Source organism: Camelus bactrianus, chromosome 8 (genome assembly GCF_048773025.1).
Source record: "Camelus bactrianus isolate YW-2024 breed Bactrian camel chromosome 8, ASM4877302v1, whole genome shotgun sequence".
NCBI lineage: Eukaryota > Metazoa > Chordata > Mammalia > Artiodactyla > Camelidae > Camelus > Camelus bactrianus.
In genome coordinates this window covers 48,102,759-48,125,575 of record NC_133546.1, presented here as the reverse complement: position 1 = coordinate 48,125,575, position 22,817 = coordinate 48,102,759, and the positions used below count along the sequence as shown (strand labels likewise).

General features: G+C 33.8%; 1 protein-coding gene across 2 annotated transcripts in view; it reads left to right on the top strand.

Annotated features, from left to right (window-relative positions):
• The first annotated feature begins 1,474 nt into the window (after window positions 1-1,474).
• LIN28B (lin-28 homolog B) overlaps window positions 1,475-22,817 on the top strand; it is a 112,365-nt gene continuing 91,022 nt past the window's right edge. Inside the window, exons 1-2 of one of the 2 annotated variants that reach the window (XM_074368577.1) lie at window positions 1,475-1,508; window positions 9,148-9,335. In XM_074368577.1, coding sequence (XP_074224678.1) covers window positions 1,475-1,508; window positions 9,148-9,335 — 222 coding nt within the window. Of the gene's footprint in view, window positions 1,509-8,313; window positions 8,324-9,147; window positions 9,336-22,817 lie in introns of those variants that run through there. The other variant, XM_010965355.2, reaches the window with a different exon arrangement.

The following is a 22,817-nucleotide window of genomic DNA, read 5'->3' as shown; positions in this document are numbered from 1 at the left end:
GAAATATATTAATGTCTGTAAAATAATTCCACCTTACTTTTCTTTTGAAAAGGATGATGATACTAAAACTATCAATGACCAAAAAACATCATGTGTAAGTTTGGATAGTGAAAAATCTGAACATTTTTATCATTCAAATCGACTGGCTTTCTTTAAACTCAGAAAGCTCATAGTTACAGCTCTTCAAATTAAATAATGTTATTTAGCTAACTTCCTTACACCATTTGATTTTCACTTTATTAAATCACCATTCATACTATTTATAATAATTTATCTGAATTATTTGAAAAAAATTTTGCAGACACTTTCGAGTTTTTTTTTCCCCCACATCTTTAGAATATGTTGTTTGGAACTTTTCTATAAATATAAGCAGATAAGATTAAGCCTGGATTGTGGGCTATTAAAATAGAAAAACATGAGCTAGTTTTTGCTGCACTTTATGAATAATATTTAAATACACCCTCACATAAACCAAATGTGCAAAATAAGACTTAGGCTCAATGTAAAGTAAAACTATTTCAATAAGTTTTAATAGTGAATTTCGTTAACATTAGGGTCTGTCATTATCTTCTGCCTTTTGGTTGTAAACACAGGGTAACTGAAGGATTTAATGTACAGAGGTTCACGTGCCTTTTGTTCACATTCTTCCTCTATTCTTTTCAAATCTTATTCAGTGGGATTGTCATCCTTTGTAAGAAGAATCTTGGGTTAACATTCAGTAGAACTCTGCACAGAAAAGCCTCCATTTCGTTTTGAGAAGAAAATTAGGGTTGCAACTTAAGGAATTTACACATAATAGTTTATTTTTTTTGTGAGCTGACATAGTAGATATAGTTTGTAAAACTTAGTTAAGGAAGGAAGGAACCCTGTGTGATAGCAGGTGAGTGGATGCATGTGCAAACCAGTCCATTTTCCAAACCCTAATAACTCTGACCTGAGGATAAAAATTATAATTCAGTGGTCATCAGGAGCTTCTCTTCCAATTGCTCTACTTCATGACTGGGTGACCTCTTCATTGCAAGTTATATTGTGTTGTGACATCTGTCAGTGGATGTATTAGAAACATCAGTACTTACTTCATCAAGAAACACAATATTGTAGGTTAGGTTCATTTTTAACTGTGGTTTAAAAAAATGACTGGGATTCTTAAATTACAATTTAAAATTAAATATTAAAAAATTTAAAACTGCATCTTGAAATCTGAATCTTTTAATGGCATCTTAATGGTCTTTAAGATGTTTTCTTAAACTACTGTCCTTTAGTTAGAATGAAGGCAAGTTTATGCCAACTGGTTATCTAATTTTGCTAGGTGAGTCTTAAATTGTAAAAAAAAGTTTACAGGTCACTTCACAGAGTCAAAACCTAAGCATTTTATTGCTTTCTAATGAGCCATTAAGCTGAAGAAGAGGCAATTAAATAAGCAATTAATGTAGTACTGACTTGAGCTCTCTGATTTTAGGTTCTTCAGAAGACAATGAGGTCATTCAACCAGGTTTCATCAGCCCCAGGTTAGTCTTTTTTAATTAAATATTTTACTTATCTGATATTTATTTAAAAAGATACTGTAGGCATATGAGAAAACTTGACAGCCCTCAGGAATTCTCCACTTTGGCAAAATGGGTACCATATCCCACTGTGCTCCAGATTACTTCATGTATAAACTGATACTCCTACCAGAATTGCATGGATGAAATCTTTTAATTAACTCCTTTTCCTCTTGATTTTAGTAGTATTGGATTTTGTGATTCCCTTTTCCATAACTCATGCAAGATACATAATAGGTATTTAAATATTTATGGAGCTGAATAAAAAGTATTTGTGGTTTGTATATTTTTATAAAACCTGTAGCAAAATAGGCACTCACAAATATTTGTTGAATGAATTCAAAGATAGAGACTTGGCTACTGTTTTCAAATAATTTACTATAACATAAGTAGCACAACATATTAGACATTTTCCAGGAAACTATATAATTTTCCTAATCTAGGGAAGCTCCATTTAGTTTGCTTTTCATGAACATGTATCAGATTTGTTCCTTATACTGCAAAAATGAGTCATGTGAACTTATAATATCTTAAACCTACACTTTAAAAATATATATATCCTTTTATTTATTTAGGTATATTGTAAAACCTAGACTTTTGTGTATAAATATTTTCTTATATTACTGAAATTAACTGAAAACTGACAACACTTTTTTCAGTAGCAGTTTTATTTAGTAATAATGTGTTACTTTGGCTTCTGCTCATGAATTTAAAGTCTTGGCTCTTGACTACTACTTTTAAAACACACTTAAGAGCTATGAGATGAGAAAATTTATGAGCATTTATAAGTACAAGTAAAAAGATGTTATTTTCTTGTTAAGCTTATCAAATATAGGATTGTAGACAGCAAGAGGAAAGCAGTAGGGATCAAAAGGTGTAATGAGGAAACCACTGATAGGCATTGCCTTTTGACAAATACTTGACTTTTTTCTAGAGTGAATCCTTTGACATAGAGATGATGCTCTAGAGAATGTCATGAAAAATAGGATTCTGAAAAGTTACTACCATATTTTAATGTACCAACTAGTTTCCCCTTACTATTGATTGTGGTTTTTCTCTGGGTGCAAATTGGAGGCGGTCCAGAGGCCCTTTTCTTTTCTGTTGGGAAATAATGTTAACACCAATGTGTTAAGTGACTGCAATAAAGTTTCATGTTCGTGTTTCCTTGTTGATTAAAAAGGGGTTGGTCCGGAGAGATTCCACTTTCACCAAAAGAAAGGCTGGTTCCAGAGATGACATTTACACTACAGACATGAATGCTCCAGTCTCCTCATTTTGCAGATGAGGAAACTCAAGGCCCAGAGAAGCTTATTGATCCGAGGTCACAAGGTCACTAAATGGGACCAGAACTCTGGGCTCCAGTTTCTAGCTGGATGCTTTTTCTCCACGGATTTGCCTTCCACACAGACATCTTTTAAAGCCTAAAAATTTCTTCTCATTTGCCTCCTCTTCTACTCCTGTGCTGTTTTTTCCCTTCCCATTTTCCATCAACCTGTCCTCTTCCCTCAAATGAACCCGAAGTGAAAATATTAAAGGAAATACCTAGGAAACAGTCCAGACTCTTATTTCAGTTATCTGTTTTAATAAGATTAAGATTTAAAGAATAAACTTTCATTCATTGCTTTGAGAGAGGGGGAAAATTGTATGTTAACATTATTTAGTGTAATTTCTACACTCAGAATATTTATTCCAAAAAGAACTTTAAATGATGAGGCATACGTGTTCAAGTAGTACAGGTGAAAAATATGGATTCATTTTTCAAATAAAACACTAAGAATCTTGCTTTCGTGCTATTCTGGGCAAGTCACGTAATGCTTATTAAATGATTTCTCTAAACCTATTGTTGTTATAATTAAAATCACTTAGGAAAGTATTTGTTAATCCTAGTTCAGAAAATATTTGAGAGGAGTAATAATAAAAATTTTATTTTTCCTTTTAATTGAAGAAGTATGTTAATAGAGTAGGATTTTTTGCTATTCCAGTTTTTAAAAAATAAGCTTTCTACAAAATGGTGGTGTTAAAATAATGCCCCTCTTGTGAATTAATTTTGTTGCTCTACTTTGCTGAAACTTAACAGACCAAGATGAAGGACACATTTGCAAATGCTTGTTTTTTGAAATATAAAGGCATTTTGTCTGGCAAATTTTAATTTATGCTAATCGGTTCCTATATTTCCATAATTTATTTAATTACACCTGGGGAAATGTGTTAAGATATTTAAAGAAAAATTTTAAGAGATTTTTACAGCCATGCAAAAATTTTCAAAATGAATCAGTTGTGCTCAGGGAGAGCATTTTGCTTCCAGACAAGAAAATTAAATGAGAACGGAATTTTGCTCTCTGGAAACAAAAATCAATAGCCCCCATATTTTGCAGTGCCTCTCCTATAAGACCAACACACCCAGCTGAGTACTCCTTTCATTTAACTCAGTATTGTAAAAATTTCAAGGAAGTTATTTGCCAGGGAAGAAGTTTAATGAAACGCAGTGGGAGGGATCAGCAATTTGCCCGACGTGAGGGTCCGCCGCTTTGGGGCGGGAAACCTCACGCCGCGCCCGGAGAGGGGGTTCCTTAAAATCGCCTCCCAGCCGCCCCCGCCCCCCACCCGCTTCCCCGCCGACGGCTTTTCCTGATTCTCCAAAGGCGCGCGGCGGCATTTTCGCGGCTTCCCGAAAGGACGGCGCCAGGGGTCTGTCTGAAGACAGCTCCATTTTAGGCATGGCCTGGGGAAGGGGGAGTGTGTGGACATTTTCTCGGGTTCTCCTGCCCCCCCTTCCCCTTGACTTGACTTTTCTGATTGCAGAGACTCTGACATCTCACAGATAAAGGGGTCAGATTATAAATAATAGATTATCTGGAAATGCAGTAAAAGTAGTAGATTGTGCCAAGTGTTGCCTTCATCCTGGTGAAGGCAGAGGTTTCTTTTGTTTGGTGTTCTTCGGAACAAAATGACAAACGTGAAAGTCCCCTAATTAGTGAGAAATCATCAACCTTTGGACTGGCTGGACTTCTAGAGAGGAGGTGGTGATGTGAATAGAGGGAAAGGTGACTGGAGAGAGAAAGGGGAGTGGAAGTGGTAGGGGCGGGCGGTGGAGGGAAAGGGCAGATCCGCTGGCCGGGGGTCTCGGCGACCCCGGGGCCAGAGTGCGCGTGAAGGTCCGCGGTCACGAGAGCGGCGCGGGGCTGCAGACCCCGGCCTTATTTGCCAGGAGGAGAGCACGGGTGGAGTCGTTCGCCGCAGCCCCTCCTCCTAGTTTTAAGAAGAACCGAAGCATTGTTTCTGCTTTAGTACAAGTCACTCATTGCTTATAGTTGAAAACAACGACGGTGTGCTCTGACACCTCTTTCGACTCCTTGCATTGTACTGTTGGAATTATAAAAAAAAAAAAAAAAAAAAAAAAAAAGGAGGGAAGATAGAGAAAGAAAATGTGCACTTCGTTTTTTAAATGTAGAAACCTTAGATTGTGATAACCAGTGGGCGTATGATAGGTTATTTCCTTGATCCCCCCACCCCCGTCCTAGTGCTTTGACGATTCTTTGTACCTACTTGAACTCATTTTAAAGACATTTTTAAAGAAGTATGATAAATCAAGCTACTGAAACATTTGGCTTCCACAAGTACAAAACATGCGTTTTGAGTCAAGCATGGGTCTTTCTGGCACTAAAAACAAGTAGGAAATGAGAAAAAAATTAAAACCAGAAGACTTCAGGAAGGTGACAAATTGGAAAACGTTCTAGGAAATTCATGGGACCATTTTAAGTGAAAGAAGCACTCTATGAGCTTAAAGAGATTATGGTCAGTTTTATAAAAGAATCTTAGGCTCAAAAGATTGGGGGGGGGGAGCAGAAAAGACGAATCTATTTAAAAAAAAAACTGTGCCATATCCCAGAAATGGGGACTGATATTTTCTGTCACTTCACTTTTCTTCCCTCTTTTCCCAGTTCCCTTCCCTGTTTCTCCCACCCTCTCCTCTTCCCTACTCTTACCCTTTCTTTTTTACCCTCCCCCCTTCCCCCAGGTATGTAAATGAATTTGCCTTAAATTCTTTGTGAATGAATGTTAGAGGATTTCTCAAAGTTCCCAGTTGGAAAAAGCCTTCTACCTGACTTGAAAGGCCGATGTCCCTCTCAGGAAATGAATGAGTCGATAACCTCTGACACCAGTGACCAGTCCAGTGAACCCTACCTTAATTCCACTAATACTGGAGGCCCCCAATCAGGCAAGACTGAATCTCATAACCATGCCATTCAATGTGGTTCATTTACAGTATTTCACACTTTTCCTCTGTGTATTTATAGGTTGGAATTTCATCACATTTAAGGAAGACAGATTCAGAAACCACCTACACATCTCTGATTTTTATGGTTAAACAATTTTCTAATTAAAAATAAACGGATAAAATATTGTTTACCATGAATGTGTCAATAACAAAAATAGATTATACTGGCCTGTGAATTTTATGATAATTTTACATAAATAGTAACATTTCCCTCAACTTGCGTGAATACTTTTTCAGATTATTTTTCCGTTACAAGATGATTTTAAAAGCAATTCTTTCATTTAAAATAAGAAAATATACACAAGTTATTAAAAGTCGTTTTTCTCTTTCATATTATTCAAAATATTGAACCTAGAATACCATCATTCGTTACTTCATTAAGGTCGGTGTAATCAGTTGATTTCTGCTCTTAAAATAATGCCTAATAAATATTTTGTTAGCAAATAAATTTTTGAGAGCTTCAAGCTTTTGGGACTCTAGCAAAATCATTTGGATTTTTAGTTTTTCTTTCCTCTGTACCAGTTGGCACATCGTTATCCCTCCCCCTGCAAATAAATAAAATGAGAAGGCTTTGCCTTCTTTCTTGAGAAACAACAAAAGAAATAAACAGATTAAATATCTTTCCAATTCATCAATCTCGATTGACGCCTTTTACCACAAACAGTTGAAAATAACATTTATATAAATGCATTTATTTCAGATCTGAACATAAATTTACATTTCGTTTTTTAGTATGGAAAGGAGGTGCAAAAGAGTGCATTATGTGGGTTTTCAAAAGCTTTTCCATTCAAAATCCCTGTGTTTTAGTTTGTGTGAAACAATGTTAAGAGTTAGGAGTGTGGACATGTTTGGCGAGACCAGGAGGGGGATTGCGGGTATGGTGGGGGAGGGTCAACTTGGTAGCTTTGCTGAAGGGAAGTGGTATCTGTACAGTTTCTACGTAAACTGCTTGTTTAAGAAAGTGGGGGGTGGGGTGGGGAAAGAGTGGTGGTGCGTTTTACTGTTTCAAAAATAGGTGGTATTTCATATTCTAAAGGAAATCAAGCATTTCGGGTGGTATTTCATATTCTAAAGGAAGTCAAGCTTTTCTAGTTGACCTATAGTATTTACTGTAATAGTCGATGAGGGAGGCAATATTGGTGTCAGCATCTAGTAATCAACAATCGTTTGAACCAATTTTAAAGGTAGAGGGTAAGCATTTTCAAACTGGGGGCGGGCCGGGTAAGGGAAGGTGGGAGCCTAATCTATTATTAAATTTTCGTTTATATGACTCTTCCATCCCCTGGTAGTGGACTTTTTAAATGTCAGAGTCCAGTCTATACGATAGGAAGTTACCCTTTTTTCCCACTTGCCCCTCTTTTTCACCCTCTCCCCCTGCCCGCGCCTGCCGTTTTCTCCCCCACCTCTTTCTCCCGCTTTGCAGCCGCCAGTGCTGGCGGCTCCTCTTCACCTCCCCTGCCTGGCGCTCCCCTCCCCCTCTCTGCCCTACGTCGCCTTGCTCTTGGGGAACAATCGTCACTGATTGAGGTTCACTCTATGTTAGGCTGGAAAACTGGGCTGTTATTTAGGAAGTCATTAATCACATCTCCTCCCCCGGAAAGAGATGGCGGACAAACCTGTGAAGTACAATTCCTTACCAACCCCCTCCAAAATGTTCCGAAATGGTAAACCTAAACACAATTTGACTACATGAAGGTGATAAGCGATTTTTCCGGTAGGATTTTATTTTAAAGTTGAAAAAAATTTCAGAGCACAGTCAGGTAATTTTGTGCTTTTGTCTTATTGTAGCTATAGGTTACCATTATCTAAAGTTTCATGAATATGTAATTACGTTTAATTAGATCTTTTGTAAATTATGTATTTCCTATAAGAATTGAATTAAATATGAAATTTGCGTCCCAAGCAGGTTTACTGTTACCGAGCAGCTGAATTCTTAGAGGAAAAAAAGCGTAACATCGGTTGCTTTATTTAATGGCTTTTCCCCCCTAAATGAGATTATTTAGATAGGCTTGTGTGTAAGGCACGCGTGTGCACATATATGACTGCCGTTTTTCTAAATCGACGATTCACAAGGGCTCTCCATTGTGTTTAAGTAAAAGCACGAAATCAGCATTCTGATTTATCGTAAAGAAGCGTCCCAAATTGTCTTAAAGATAACATGTTTGAGTTTTTCGTGTTCATTCATAAATTATTTTGATGTCAGCATAGATGAAATGGCGATTGGTTATCTCTTCCTCTTGCCAGCCCCTTAAGGATCCGAGGTGAAATTAGTAGCAAGAAAGCATGTAATTGACAAAGTCACGTGTGCTCAGGGGGCCAGAAACTGGAGAGAGAAGAGAAAAAAATCAAAAGAGGGAAAGCACATTAGACCATGCGAGCTAAATTTGTGATCGCACAAAATCAAGATGTTAGATTGATGCAGAAGATCACTCCGTTCCAAAGGGAAAGTTTTCATCTCACGAGTTTGGAGCAGAGGGCCCGTGGGGCAACATGGCCGAAGGTTAATTTTCTTTTCTATTGTTTTACTGTGATTTTCTCTCTTGCTTTCTCCCCCCATCCCCCTCTCCCACCCTTCTTTGCCCGTCCCCCTCTTCCCCTTTTACCCCAATACTGGGCAATACCCGCACCCCCCATCGCGCAGTGGGGCTTTCTGCAACCTATTGTTATAGATCTCCAAAAATGTTTTGTACCGCCCACACTGATTCACAACTTGAAAAGCTTTCAGGGGGCTATTGTTTGAATTGTTTGAGTGTGATTAAGCGCAGTTTCAGTTAGTGAGCCCAAGAAAACTTTTGTACACCTGCCCCCTCCCCCATTCCACGCCAACTTTAATTGAAAGTTATTGGGGGGGAGGGGAATGCACATTGCAAATAACCCTGGATTCACTGCAGCCGCATGTGCATTAACTCGTTCTAACCATCTTCACGGTTTCTTTCCTCCTCGTGCCCGCGGGAGAGTACTTTCGCTGAAAATTTTTTCTTTGTAAATGGGATCAGTGTTAAATCAGCAATATGCAAGTAAAGTATTGCATGCTGTACTGTAATATGTGGCTGAAAAACGGAGTTAAATGAAAAAGTACACGTATGTACAGAAACGTGGAAGTTGTAATCGATAGAACAGTGTGGCTCCCTCCCTCCCCCACTTCCCCTTTAACCCTTTCATTTTAAATATTTTCTGCAGGAAAAAAGAAGGAATCAACCATTTAATAGCTTTTTTTCCCATTTCCCATCCCCTACCCTCATCCCAAGCTGTTTTTTTCCCCCTCTTCCAGTGAACAGTGCGGGAATACAGACTAACTGACTTTTTTTGTCCTGTTCTACTCAGGCGGGGCAACCAAAGGTGGTGGAGAAGAGCCCGGGAAGCTGCCGGAGCTGGCAGAGGAGGAATCCCAGGTTTTGCACGGAACCGGCCACTGTAAATGGTTCAATGTGCGGATGGGATTTGGATTCATCTCCATGGTAAACCGAGAGGGAAGCCCCTTGGATATTCCTGTCGATGTATTTGTACACCAAGTAAGCCAAACTTTTCGTTTTTTCCGTCTTCACCTTTTTCCATCTGGAGGAGTTGATTGGTAGTTTTGCCAGTGGACTTATGATAAGGTGCCCTTCAAAATCTTCCTTACAGTCACGAGTGAATCCAGTTCTTAGCGTATGTGCATGGGCTCCTTCCTGGGTGTCTTCTTCTGAGCAGAAAATGAATTCTTTGAAATTTCACTGCTGGGTGCTGGCTGACTTTATTCAGCAAGTTCCCCTCTTCATTCGACAGAGAAATTGCCGTGGTGTAGCTTCCGGTGTTATTGGTTACAATACATTCTCTGGTGTATGCCTGGGCAGTGAGGGGGAGATGAACGAAGAAACAGTGATCATTTTAAGTTAAAAGAAAAAGCCAAATTGCTGTTATAAGTAACCTACGTGTCCCCTTAATTTAGGCACCTCTAATCACAGTATCTTCCCCTATTTTTTCATCTCTGCCTGCCTGGTAGTCATTTGTAGATTCAAATTAAAATAATTTGATTTCACAGTAAAATAACGTAGAACATTGTTGGCCTAGTAGGGACTTGAAATTCAAGAGAGGATTCTTGCTAATCAAACGTTTTAGAAATGTGCTCCCTGTAGGGCATAGGTCCAAGGACACTGTCTCTTTAAGAGACTGCGCTCAAAAAAACATGTGGCCAGAGGCGGCTCTAGTTTGTGTGTTTAAAATGTGCTAGTCGGCTACTTGGGGTAAATTTCCACCACTGCTTATAGTGTGTTGTAATTTTTTAAGATACTTAAATACCAAATTGAATGTCATTGCTTCTCATTTTTGAAATTTTGCCCAGAAACAAGTAAATTAATACCTCTCCCCTTTCACTTCTCTCTCACTTAATCTCTTAGTGAAAAAGGTATTTACAGTTTGCAAACTTGATTATTTCATCGAAAGAAGTTAAATAAATATAAAATATCTGTAATGAATTTTTAAATAGGAGTAAAAGAATTTAGGACTAAAGAGGTTTATTTTAGCTGGACATCTAAAGTAAAAAGAATTGGATGAATGCGTATCTGTACTACTGGTTGCCTGACGTAGATACATGCAGGAAATACTTGGTATATTTGCATGAAAATTATGTGTTTTGTTTGATAGTGTGTTGCATGTTCCCAGCAATAATTTACAACCTCCTTTCCCCCATAAGGAATATCATCTTCAAATTAAGTATATAAACAATAGAAACATATGAAACCATTCTGTTTTGATCTGTTGTCCTGTGTACTTGGTAGCTTCCTGACCTTGCTGTGTGGTGTGTGTTTTCCTTTCCTAAAGGCCTGGCCATCATTATTGGTTGTTTACATGTGGTAGGATCAGCATAATCTGTGAATTGAAACAGGGTTTAAATACATAAATAGAGGTCCACAGACAGGCTACTGGATTTTATGCCTCCTACTTTATAGGGCAAAATGAAGCCACATTTTCTGCTTTTTTCCCTCCCTAACCTGAATGGCTGAAATCATTGACAAATCCATTTTCTCTCAGGCTCTGGCTTTCCCTCCTTTGAACCTTCTTTGGGTTGTTAAATTGTTTTTTACAATCTCATAAATTTGTTTTATAGATGAATGAAAAAAAAATAGCCCTTTTCTTCTTTGTCTGAGTTCACCTTGTTATAATTTGATTTTCTCTGTTTACCTTTTAATATATTCAAATATTAGACATTTTACTAACTGACTTTAATGATTAGAAGCATGAGACATCCAAATTTAAGCTATTTAATGGTTACATGTTGATGAAACATTCCTATATTGTCTGAATTAAATGCTATATTGCTGGAAAATATTTTTTGTATAGATAGGGAACAGTTTCTAGAGAACAAACAGTGATTCTTTGTATTAGATTTACTTAAACATGATGTATTTACTAACAGAACAATATTAAAATCATGTTTGTGATAAAAATTCTCTCAAAATATGTATATTTGTATTGTTCATAAGAATATATCTGGATACATCATTAGGAAGAAGTATGTAAAAAGTCAATAAAACTTAGGTATTAGCAATTTTGTGATTAAAAAACTAGTGCAGTAATAATCTTTAAATTTAAAATTAGAAAGTGGCATTCTAGGACATTTTCTTTTTGATGATTACAGTATTTGTTTTTTGAAATGTATTTCTGTTTTTTCCTAGGGAAAATTGTTTAGAATCAGTTGCTTTGTGTTTGTTTGTTTGTTTTTTTCCTTCTCGACTTCGATGCCTAGGTGAAAGGGTTTCTGGAAACTTATCTAAGTTACATATAAATCATAAGAATAATTGTTTTGAAGAAGGCAGGATCCTACTAACTTTAGCCAAATAACTACAAGTAACAGTTAGATGGCCATCACTGATGTGTGCAGGTATCATGTGAGCATCACTTACCACCATCAGGTTGCAATTCAGGACCATTTTATGAAAGTTTTTAAAACATTTTAAAAGTTACTATGTTAGCTGCCATATCTGCTGTATAACGTTTCTGAAAGTATAGTAGGTAGGTTTTATGTATAATTATAAATTAGATTTTTTTTCTCCATTATGTGTCTATGCTATTTTGTTATGAAAGAATAGGCATCATAGATAATTAGAAATTTTAAATGTTCAACTGGAACAGTATCTAGTCATTATTTTAAATATATGAAATAGTCTTTTTTGACTGTTTAAAAGTACATGTGTCTGGATTTTTTAAAAGTGTTTTGAAACATGTTTTTAATAATATGTATTTGGGGAAATTAAAAAATGATTTTAGTTTCTTTAAGATAATATTTAAAAATTCATGCTAGGGTACTGAGGATATCTTTTCCTCCTTTAAAAATCTTGACTGCAAAAAGCTGCACATCAAAAACAATTCTGTTGCTATGAAATGAAGAGAGTTTATGTGTGAGTGCATTCTTAAAATAGAGCTGTACATTTACAGTTATGTAATTCTATTTAAAATTTGTTGGCAGTAGTACAATCAAACTTTCTTTTAGTTTCTGTGATGTTGCCAACTCCTCAAAAATAAACGCAAGACTTAGGTGCTGTACTTTCTCTATCTTCAGACTTGTTGGTAAATGTAGTGAGACTCTGCTGTTTGAGGATGGTGTGGGACCACTGGTTTAAAAGGACAGTCTCCACTGGGCTTCCTAATGTTCACTTGTGATTTAAATGATCGTATTTTTATGGATTTGTAATGAAGAGATGTATTATTACACATTTTAATACTGAAACATCGATAGCATTCAATATTTTAAAGCAATTTAACAAAATGTATAAATATTATATTTGTGAATTTTGTCACAGCTCACTGTTTTTGAAGTGTTCCTTAAAATTTTTAATATTTAAAATTTTTCATGATGATTTAGTTTGTAAATAAGATAAATTTGTAGGAATTTCTTACTTAAACATCTAATGCAAAACAGTTTTGTTTCTCAATTGAAGTAAGAATATGCATGATTAATACAGATTTGTAAGTCTTAAGTTCTTACTAAGGTGATTTCATCAATTAGAATTAATTATTTTGTAAGTGCTAATAATTAATACTCCTATCAGTTTATTATTATTAGTAAGTTTTTAAAAATTTGCATCCACTGTTATTTTCAAAGTCATTATCTTAACTAATTAGATAAAACGATCATTTGAACTTTATTTGTTCAGGGGAGGGCTAGAATCCATTCTGCTTATTACTCTCTCTTTAGCTCATTTATATAATAGTATTTTCTTGTTGGGTTATATATTTGAGATTCTTTGCCATCAAATATGGTACAAAGTATTTTTGACATAAATGTATTTCATTTATTTCACAGTTTATGTAATAATTTTTTTTCCAAAGAGAAAGAGTAATTTCAAAATGACTGCAATTTAGTTACCATTACTCAGTAAGCTTAAATATTTATTTTAATTTGGTTTTGAATTCTTCATTTACTTTTCAAGTATTGATGTTTTCTTCTTATGCTCTTTATTTCTGGTTTATATGTTGGTTTTTATGGAGAATACAAATCTCTATTACAAAGATTTTATATATTTATGTTTCTTTGATTACTTTGCTCAGAAAACATTTCAAGGAGTAATGGAAATCGAAGAAATAAGAATTATTGTAAATGAGATAAGTTGAAAGCATTTTTACTGACTGTATAGGATATGAAAATATTTAGAGATGACTAATATTTAAATATTTGAAAGTTGAAGTATTTTACATAGTTCAATTAGTGTGACATAGAGTTCATGTCTTAGTGTTTTGAACACTAATTGGTTACACAGTTATGAAAATAAATTTACTCCAATATGCTAATGCTTAAGTTTTTTTTTCCAATATGTTCATGTTTAAGGGCTTTTCATAATTATTTAATTACCATTTTGGTAGCTACCTTTTGTCATAGTTTAACATGAAAACACTTTTCACATGCAGACTAGATGTGATTTTTATTATTCTTGGGACCGTTGAAAATGTCAGTATCAAAAATATATTTAGATAGAGAAATCTTGGGAATTAAAAAAATTTGATCATATAACAGTTACAGCTCATTTGTTAGTAAGTTTAATATTTTGAAAATGTTTCCTAAAGCTACCACATTTTCAAGATTATTTGCTCTGTTGACAGTTCAGGAGAATCCCAAATGAAATGCTCTAAAGCCATTTAATCATCAAATCACATTTAAAAGCATTTAAGTAAAAATTTTATAAGACTTTAATTGTCTTAAAAGATACTGGATACTTTCCTTCTGATTTTCAAATGTTGGTCCATTTTCAAGACCTTTTTTGAATACTTCTAAAAAGATACTCTCATTCATTTTAAACATGAAATGTGAATTGGGTGAATAATTAAGACATAGTCTTCCCACTTCATTTTAAAGATTATCGATGTAACTCTTAAATATTTTCCTCTTATTTTTGATTCTTCTTTTTTAAAGACCATTCATAGCAAATGAAGGCAGTTGATCCAAGAATTGTTCTTTAAACAAATATATAAGTGGCAAGTATTTAGCATAATATCTTTAACTTATCTTTAACTCATTTCAGAGTTCTTGGGTTTTTAAAAGTTAAAAACTTAGGTTACCTACACTCAACATTTTAGTCCTTTGTTGTGAATTTTGTTGCTTTTGGGCAGCAAGAAATCTTTATTATTTGAATTTGGTTGAATTCTTATTCCTGTTCAGAAATTACATAAATATTACAGATAGTTTTGTTTGTCTTAACTGAGCAGTTTTGTTGGTATTGTAAATGAGATAAGTTTAAAGTTATTTGTGGTAAATATAAAAGTTACTAGTTACAAATATGGTTACTATATTTTTATTTCTAAACCAAGTATAACTTAAACAAATATTTCTGTTTAATTAAACTGGAAATTTATTACTTTCAATATGATGTTCTATAGACTTGATTTGGAACTAAATATTGATATTTCTCACTGAATTTTAAGTAACTGAAAGTTCAGCTTGTTCAATATGTAGTTGCTAAAGGTTTTGGCATTTTAACATATATTGTCCATAAGAAACTTAAGTGATTTATATTCTTCTCTAAAATAATTTCATTATAACATCTGCTAATACCAGAAAAAAACTGATAATAGTAATTTGTCCAAGAAAATACACTGTAGGTCAGTGGGGTACATTTAGAAATAATCTTTTAAAGAGTACTTTTATCAAATGAGTAACCAGAGTGTTTGTTATATTGCATTTAGATACGTCAGGATTAATCTTCTATCTAGCAACAAGTTGGAAGATTATCTGATGATTGACCTCCCATATCTAAATATTTGACAATTTGGAAATACTGCCTCAAATAAGATTTATAGATAATTGATAGCTTTAGTCTTTTTTTCTGTCTACAATCAGCTGCAAACTGGAATAACAATACCTAACTTCAGTTGTTATGAAGAGAAGAGATACTGTTATACAAATAGCCTAGCAAGTATGTGTTGAATAAATGTAAGTAAACTAGTCTTTGCCACAGTAGAATCATGGATAAGTTATGTTTAGTGGCATATATTCATAGGGAAAAATTAAATTGGTATCTTCTTTTATATAGTATCTTTAAAATTGGGCAAAATGTGTTCCATAATATTAATAGCTTAATTTCTGTTATAGGGAACTGCAAGCCTTTTTATTATAATTTTATGGTAAACTATTGTTTAAAACATCATGATATAAACTGAGGCTTGGAAATAATTTTGTTATGCAGATATTTTTGTTTTAATAGTTTGTTGTGTTGTGAGATTTTACTTGTGTATTCAGGTATACGTATCCATATATGTGTGTATTCTTCAGTATAGCCTAAGGAAAAAATGTTGTCTTAAATAGACCGGCTGTGATAATTTAATACCTGTTGCTCTATTAATATTTAATCCTTGTGGGATACTATACAATGGTATAGAGTCTGGTCTAATAGATCAGGGTTGAAATCCCAGTTTGTTATATGTCTGTAGGGGAAGTTACCTTGTTGGTGTCTGAGTATGTTACAAAGGAAGTGACAAAAAAAAGTACCCACTTTGTACAGGGTTATTATGAGGATTAAATGTTATTACACATGTAAAGCATTTAACACAGAGTTTGGCAGATAGTAAGATCTCAGCAATGTTTGTCCATAGTTATTACTACAAAGGAGATGTCATGTGGTAGAGTGAGGTGAGAATGTATCAGAAATGAAGGTTTGAATTTGACTGTACCACTTGGTGGGTTTCTTACTTTTGGCTAGTCATTTCTGAGGAGCTTCAGTGTTCCCAACGTTAAAATGTGGTCAGTAGTATCTTATGGTCAATTGAAGCATATGTGAAAATAATTTAAGAATTGCAACCATCCCAGGTTTAATTTAATCTTTATTTCAAGGACTGTATTTTTATTAATACTTTCACTATATAAATCATTGTCAGAATTTTTAGAAGATTGTAAGCTCATATCATTTCTTTTGCCCTGTCAACTTAATTGAGGTATAATTTACATAGAATAAAATTCACCAAATTTAAGTATACAATGAGATGAGTTTTGACAAATTGTGTAACCACCACCACAATCATGATACAGAACATTTCATCACCCCAAAAATGTTCCCTTGTGCCCATTTGTAGTCACCTTTGAAAGGGAGGCTCAGTTGTCCTAGTCAATATTGATATGTCATATTAACTGCTTAACTAACCTGGTTCCATTTAACTTTGCCTCTTTTGATATAAGCTACAATTCAGTATCCCTTATCAAGAACAATCCACACTCTTTTCTTTTTTTTCTTTTTTCTTTTTTGTCGTTTCTCTTTATTTCTGCTTGGCAGTGATCTTTTTACGAGTAGTTTCTGTGTTTGTGAAAATGAGATTAATTAGCATACATTTAACTAAACTTCAATTTTAATTTCATTTATCCTTATGGTATTTTTTCATACAATATAAATTCACTGCTTACCTAAAGGGCATAATTAGGGTTATTGATACTCATACTTCATGTTAGAAACTTAGTGAACTTCTGTGTCACCTGAGTTTTTGTACAAGTATTCATAGAGGTATAACCCAGCAAGATGGCTTACTGTTATATAAAAGTATTTAGAAAAATTTCTGATTGAATAATTTATCTAGTCAATTACTCTTATTGATCACATACTAAGTATAAAGCAGTGTTCAATGATAGATTTAAGAGTTCTTCCCTCCAGATTGCTATGTATTCTTTCTGGTTTCTTCCTTTTAGCAAACTTTTAAATAAGGTTTTTCCAATTCTCATTCTTTTCATACAAGGTATGAAGCAAAGGCTCATTTTTCCCGTGTACTATTTACTTTCTTTTTACAAAGTTTAATTATGCATCCTCCAGCCATCATTTGGGGATTATTATAATGAAACAATAAATGTTTTTAAACTTTTGAGCTAAATACAGTGATTTTTCATCAGTCATAAAATATACAGTTTTCAGATTTCATGCATAGAAACTATGTTTACTATTGCTGAGAATTATTTTATGATGCTATTAAAAAATATACTTAATTTTTACCAGCTGCTCTAACTTTTTATTATAAGACATGTTTTAAAATCAAACCCTACTGAAATGTACTACTTTTGTTAAAGTTAGCTTCTGTTTCAAAATCTTGTAAGTTTAATTTGCTAATAACTGTAAGATTTTTGTTCAGTTTTATTCTACATTATATAAAAACTCTGTGTAAATTTCAAAATAATTTACTTTGGCCATGATTTGTTCATGACCATTTCTTAAGCTTTGTAAGCAATTACCTAAGCCATTACTGCTAGTAGCTAGAATGTTCCTAGATTCTATAATTCCTAAATTCTTTTATGTTTTCATTCAAATGAATTATCTGTATCCTTATTTCAGTCTGTAACAGAAATCTGCCAACACCAGTTATATCTATCACTTTAAATACTTAATAGATCATTGATGTGTTTTAAAACTTGGAATGAATTAATTCTATCAACTTTTTTCCCCAGCTAGGATTTTAATAATACATCATTTTGCTTACAGTATGGAAACACTGGTGCTTGGAAACTAATTCCACTTTTCAGCAACTCCTTTAAATAGATTAAAAGATACTAGAGACACATACCTAACACAGTTCAGCATAAGCCAAACATTTAAAATGATAAATGAATCTTTTTTCAAGTCTAACAAGAAGAGACAAAAAGCTTCTCTTTGTAGGACTGGTTAAACTATGAGTCAGAAATTTAATCACAGTTTTGACCTCATTTTTTTTTTTTTTTTAGCTCACTAATTACAAATTTTAGCTGAATACTAAATCTAAGGACAGTTGGATTTGCATGTTTGCCCCTTTCACTGCTTCCTCCCCCATGCCATTGAAGAATTTTGAATGGTGAGGAATTTGCGCCCTTTGGCTCAGGTTGCAGACCCACTTGATCAAACCAGAGAAACTGGGGTCAGAACTATTCATCGCTTATCTTTTCCTTGGGCCACTTGTAAATCCTGCCTTTCTGCTTTGCAAAAAAATCTCTTTATAGTAGACTAATAATAAAGCCTGGAGAATAAAAATGGGCATAATTGTTGATGCTTGATTGTGACTCCACATGGGTTAATTTCACTATTTGTAGGAGTTTTTCATGGCATTGCCGCTTATTTGATGTAAGTAATTTTGTTTAAATACATATTATTTCATTAGATATTAGAAAAACATCCTTTTGGTAGTGAAAGTGTAGCAATATGATATTCTGTCTCGGGTTGAGATTTCACACCTTAGAAATGTGATTACTTTTAGGTAAATTGAATTAGTTAATTTGAATCAGATCAATAAAAGCGCCAAAGTACTTTGGTTTTATGTGCTTAATTTCTAGCATTTATGCCAACACTTAAAATTTGCCTGAATCAATTATAGCACAAGTTTATGAACTGTATCAATAATGGTGTAAAGACTTTAAATATAGACCCAGGTTTAAACAAACACAAAACACTTTGTTCTTATCTCAGCATCCCTTAAAAGTATACAGCTCTGGTTCAGGACCTCAGGACCACCCATCACCCTGGACATTGGATACTCCTATTTATTCAAGAAGCTTGTGAAGTATCTGTGTGCCAGTGGGGGATGGTGTGTGTATCTGTGTAGCAAATCACAGTTAGGTGATTTTACCCCCAACAAGAGCAGCAATAGTGTTTATAAACTGAATTATGTCCCTGTAGAATTTTCTAGTTGTAAAACCTAATTTACATTAAATGCTTGTTATTTCATGCCAGCACTGGTTGCATTTTTCACATTTTTGATGCTTTCAGAAGGTTAACGGCCCCCATTAAGATTAACCTCAATCCATTTCAGCTTTTTGGCTTGCAGGCCCCACCCATTGGCCTTGGATAGCTAATACCCAGCTTTTGTTTCTTCCTGTAGAAAGGAAAGGAAAGAAAACTGTTCTTTCTCTTTCATTTGTAAGTCATGTGACTTCCCTTTGAGTTAGTTACGATGGGGTTGAAGTGAATCTCAAAATACATAAGATATCAAAGTTTTACATTTACATGAAATATGTATTCTAGTGTGCCTCTTATTTAATTTATGTGTTTTATACATTACAATATTTGTTTTGAACAACTGCACCTTATTTTACACCCATGCAGTTTTTTAGGAAGCCAAAAAAGGTTACTAAATTAGGCTTAAAAAACAATACTGATCTTTTTATCTGCACCATGTGTACTTATTTTTCTCTCAGTTATCTTGTAGCATCATTTGAGGTTTCTAAACTGAAGCGTATTTCTCAGAACTCAGTATAGAAAAAGTAGGGGTGGTGTTTGGGATGATTTTATCAAGGAAAAAAATTGCTGAGATGAAAAAAAGAAATATTTTCCAGAATTCATGTAAATATGAAAAGGAACTAGTTAGATATATATATTTTTTTGCTCCTCTTCTGCCTCCTCTCTCTGTAATAATAAGCAGTGTAACTAGCTGGTAGGGAGAAAATGCAATCCACCTCTTAGAATATTTACATCAGACTAATATTTTACTGTGAAGTTAGATAACATGAGGATAAATGTTGATGTTTAGTCCCAGTTTGGTGATTTAGTCATGATGTTATAATTTACCATTAAAAACTTAAAAGTTATTTTGATTTGTTGTTAATCTACTTTTCCAAGCATTTAAATTCTATTTTAGTAAACAGTATAGCTGTCTAAAATATTTTTTAAACCAGTAGTTCTAAAAGAAGTGTACTCTTAATGATTTTTAAAATATAACGTTCTTTGACACATGATATTTTCATGGAAGTACTTTCAATGGACTTCTAAGAAGAATCCTATAGTATTTTACAATCCTGTATGCATTTTTATTCAAAATGTTGTTTTGTAATAAAATGTTAGACTATTTTTACAGAAAAAAAAATTGTTCCTTACATCTTCATAGTCTTGTAGATCTTAAAAGGCAATGATAGTTAATCTGATTTTTACTATTATCCAAGATAAATTGGTTAGTAAACATTTTTTAATATGAAAAATTTGTTGAGATATAAAGAAAAGCTGCTTAAGTTTAACAACACTGGGTTATCAGTTTCTCAAAAACTAGGATCTGATATGAATTCTGTATTGTGTTGGTCCATGCTTTCATTGACATTGAAATGTATAGTAAATGATTTACTTTGCATGTGCTTTACAGGTGAATATTTGAACTTCAGTTTATTTCATTTATTAACTTTTAAATATTTATTGATTTTTTTTAAACTTTTAAATTGTCAGTAGTAGTTGGTTTGGGGAAAGTTTAGGATACTGACTCTTTCAAATCTGTGATACTCCTTCATTTATTATGTGAATAGCAAAGTATTCATAAAACACCCACAATCTATTAAGTATTCAAATTAGTACCGATATTTTTTGTTGAAATAAGCCAGTTAGTATCTTAGTGTCACTGTGAGTTTAAAATAAAAGGATTAAGAAACAAAGTCTAATTTTAAAAAATTACTACTAGGTTTTTTTGTATGCCACATGCTTTTTTTCACCCCCTAACAAAGTCCGACGTTAGAAACTGAAAAGTTGAGTGCTTTCCCCTTTATGACTTTATAACTCTATTTTCTTCCTGCAAAAGTTTACTTTAACTTGTGTGGAGAAAAATAGTTTTTAAAATGAGTTCATATGGCTTGAAGTGCCTTCATGTTTAATCAGAAGTACAAGGCTCATGTACTTGTGGGGCTATTGCTGCTTGTTTTCATGGGGGTTATTGTAAATACATGGTTGATGAATGATTTGCTTTCTGGGTTTTCTTTCTCCTAAAATAAACTTTCTAATAAATGGGAAATAATTTTTCAAATTGTTGAAATATGTGAAAGGCCAAGTAAATAAGGACATTTGTTTCAGTACATGTTCTTCAGTTTAGGGTTGGTTATTTAGTTTTTAAAAGATACTCTAAAATTTAAAAATCTTAACAAATAACGTTTGGGAAATTGTCTTCTTAGGTATAAACTACTTTTCCACATTTTCTGCCTTTACTTTTTAAAGTATCTGGTCACTATTAAATTATTAATATCCCTAGAGGTAATCTAGAATTGTCTATGAGATTTAGCATTCAACATGTATTCAATTACCCGAATTTTCAAAATCCAAAGGATTTTTGGAAAATCTCATAAGACATGGGATAATGTTTTCAGAGTAAGATTTTAATAGGATAGAATTCATCATTTTGATATATAAACACATACACATATATATTTCAATTTTTAGCTGTAAGTTGAGAAAAGAAATTATCTAATTATTAAAGCATTATGTTGTCCCCAAATTATTCCCTGCCCTAACATTGTTCGGTTGCCACAGGAATTATTAAGGCCCTAAGTGGTCTCTCTTTAGTGTCCTTCTCTCCTCTTTCCCCTCCCCCACTCCCCTTCGGGAAGGAAGCCTGGGGCCCTAGCTCTAGAGATACCAGGAAAAAGCAATCACTCAGCAGAAAGTGTCTGTCTTTAGCAGAAGTATCATCCCTTGGAGAAGATGTAGTTGAGAAGAGGTTAATAACAGATATTAGAGTTTATCTAATGTATTTTAAATTAATTTAGAATTTATTTTTGGTAGAGGTGGCTATTGTGGTGTTATGTAAAAAAAGAAGTCTACTTTGTCTGTTTTAGGCATTAGCAAAGTCAGATCTAGTCCATCACCACTTTTCTCTCTTAGCTTTGGTTAAACCTTTTATACTTTTTCTAAAGGCTGTTGCCAGTGATTTTCCTAACATTGAAGAGAAGATTTGAGTTCTGAACAAATCAATGGATGATTAGATAATTTTAACGTTTCTAAACACTTTGTAATATTTTCCTAAATTTCCAAAGAAAGTATATATGAAATGTTTTACTCTGTATCATTTGTCATCTAAAGATAGTGTTTGTGTATCTAGCACATTTTTGCCTAGAGAGTTTTTTTAAACCATGAACTGACTCATAAAATACAGGCTAACAATGAAAATAAATTGATATTGATAGATCTGGAAATGTTTTAATTCTTTGCTTCCTTAGAGAGATTGTTCATGAATTCCTTTTTTTGTTGTTTCAAGGTGAGCAAGAAAATGCAGGTTCAGGAATGTAAACATTATAAACTGTAGTGTAAGATTGCTGAAGGGCCCACTTTTTTTTTTTTTATTGTGCTGTAGGTATTTCTGCTAGTATTTCTTCATCTTAAAGGGCAATCCTTTTATGTGGCTCCAGTGTGCATGTAAGTCTCTCGTACTCGTTGATCCTAGTTTGACAAAAGTAAGCAGAAAGGTCATGGAATCTCACAATTAGCTTAAAGAGGATTTTAGAAGATATTATTTATACCTGAAAGATAAAAGTGAATATTGCATAAAACTTATCTTTTATGGAATGAACCAAAGATACTTTGAAACTTCCAAATGGTATTTACTAATAGGACAAATGCAAAACTGTAACATAATTGCAAGCATACCGAAGGTAATATAAAAATGGTAAGTATAAGCAATCTTTTGATAGAATATCCTTAAAAATGCAGCTAGATATAATCATGTACTCCTTTCCATTAGTCTAGCCCCTCTCCAGATCAGCAAACATTTGTTTGTTTTGTTTTAACTACTGGCTAATACTAAGTTCTTACTACAACCATTCCCTGGGAATAGACCCC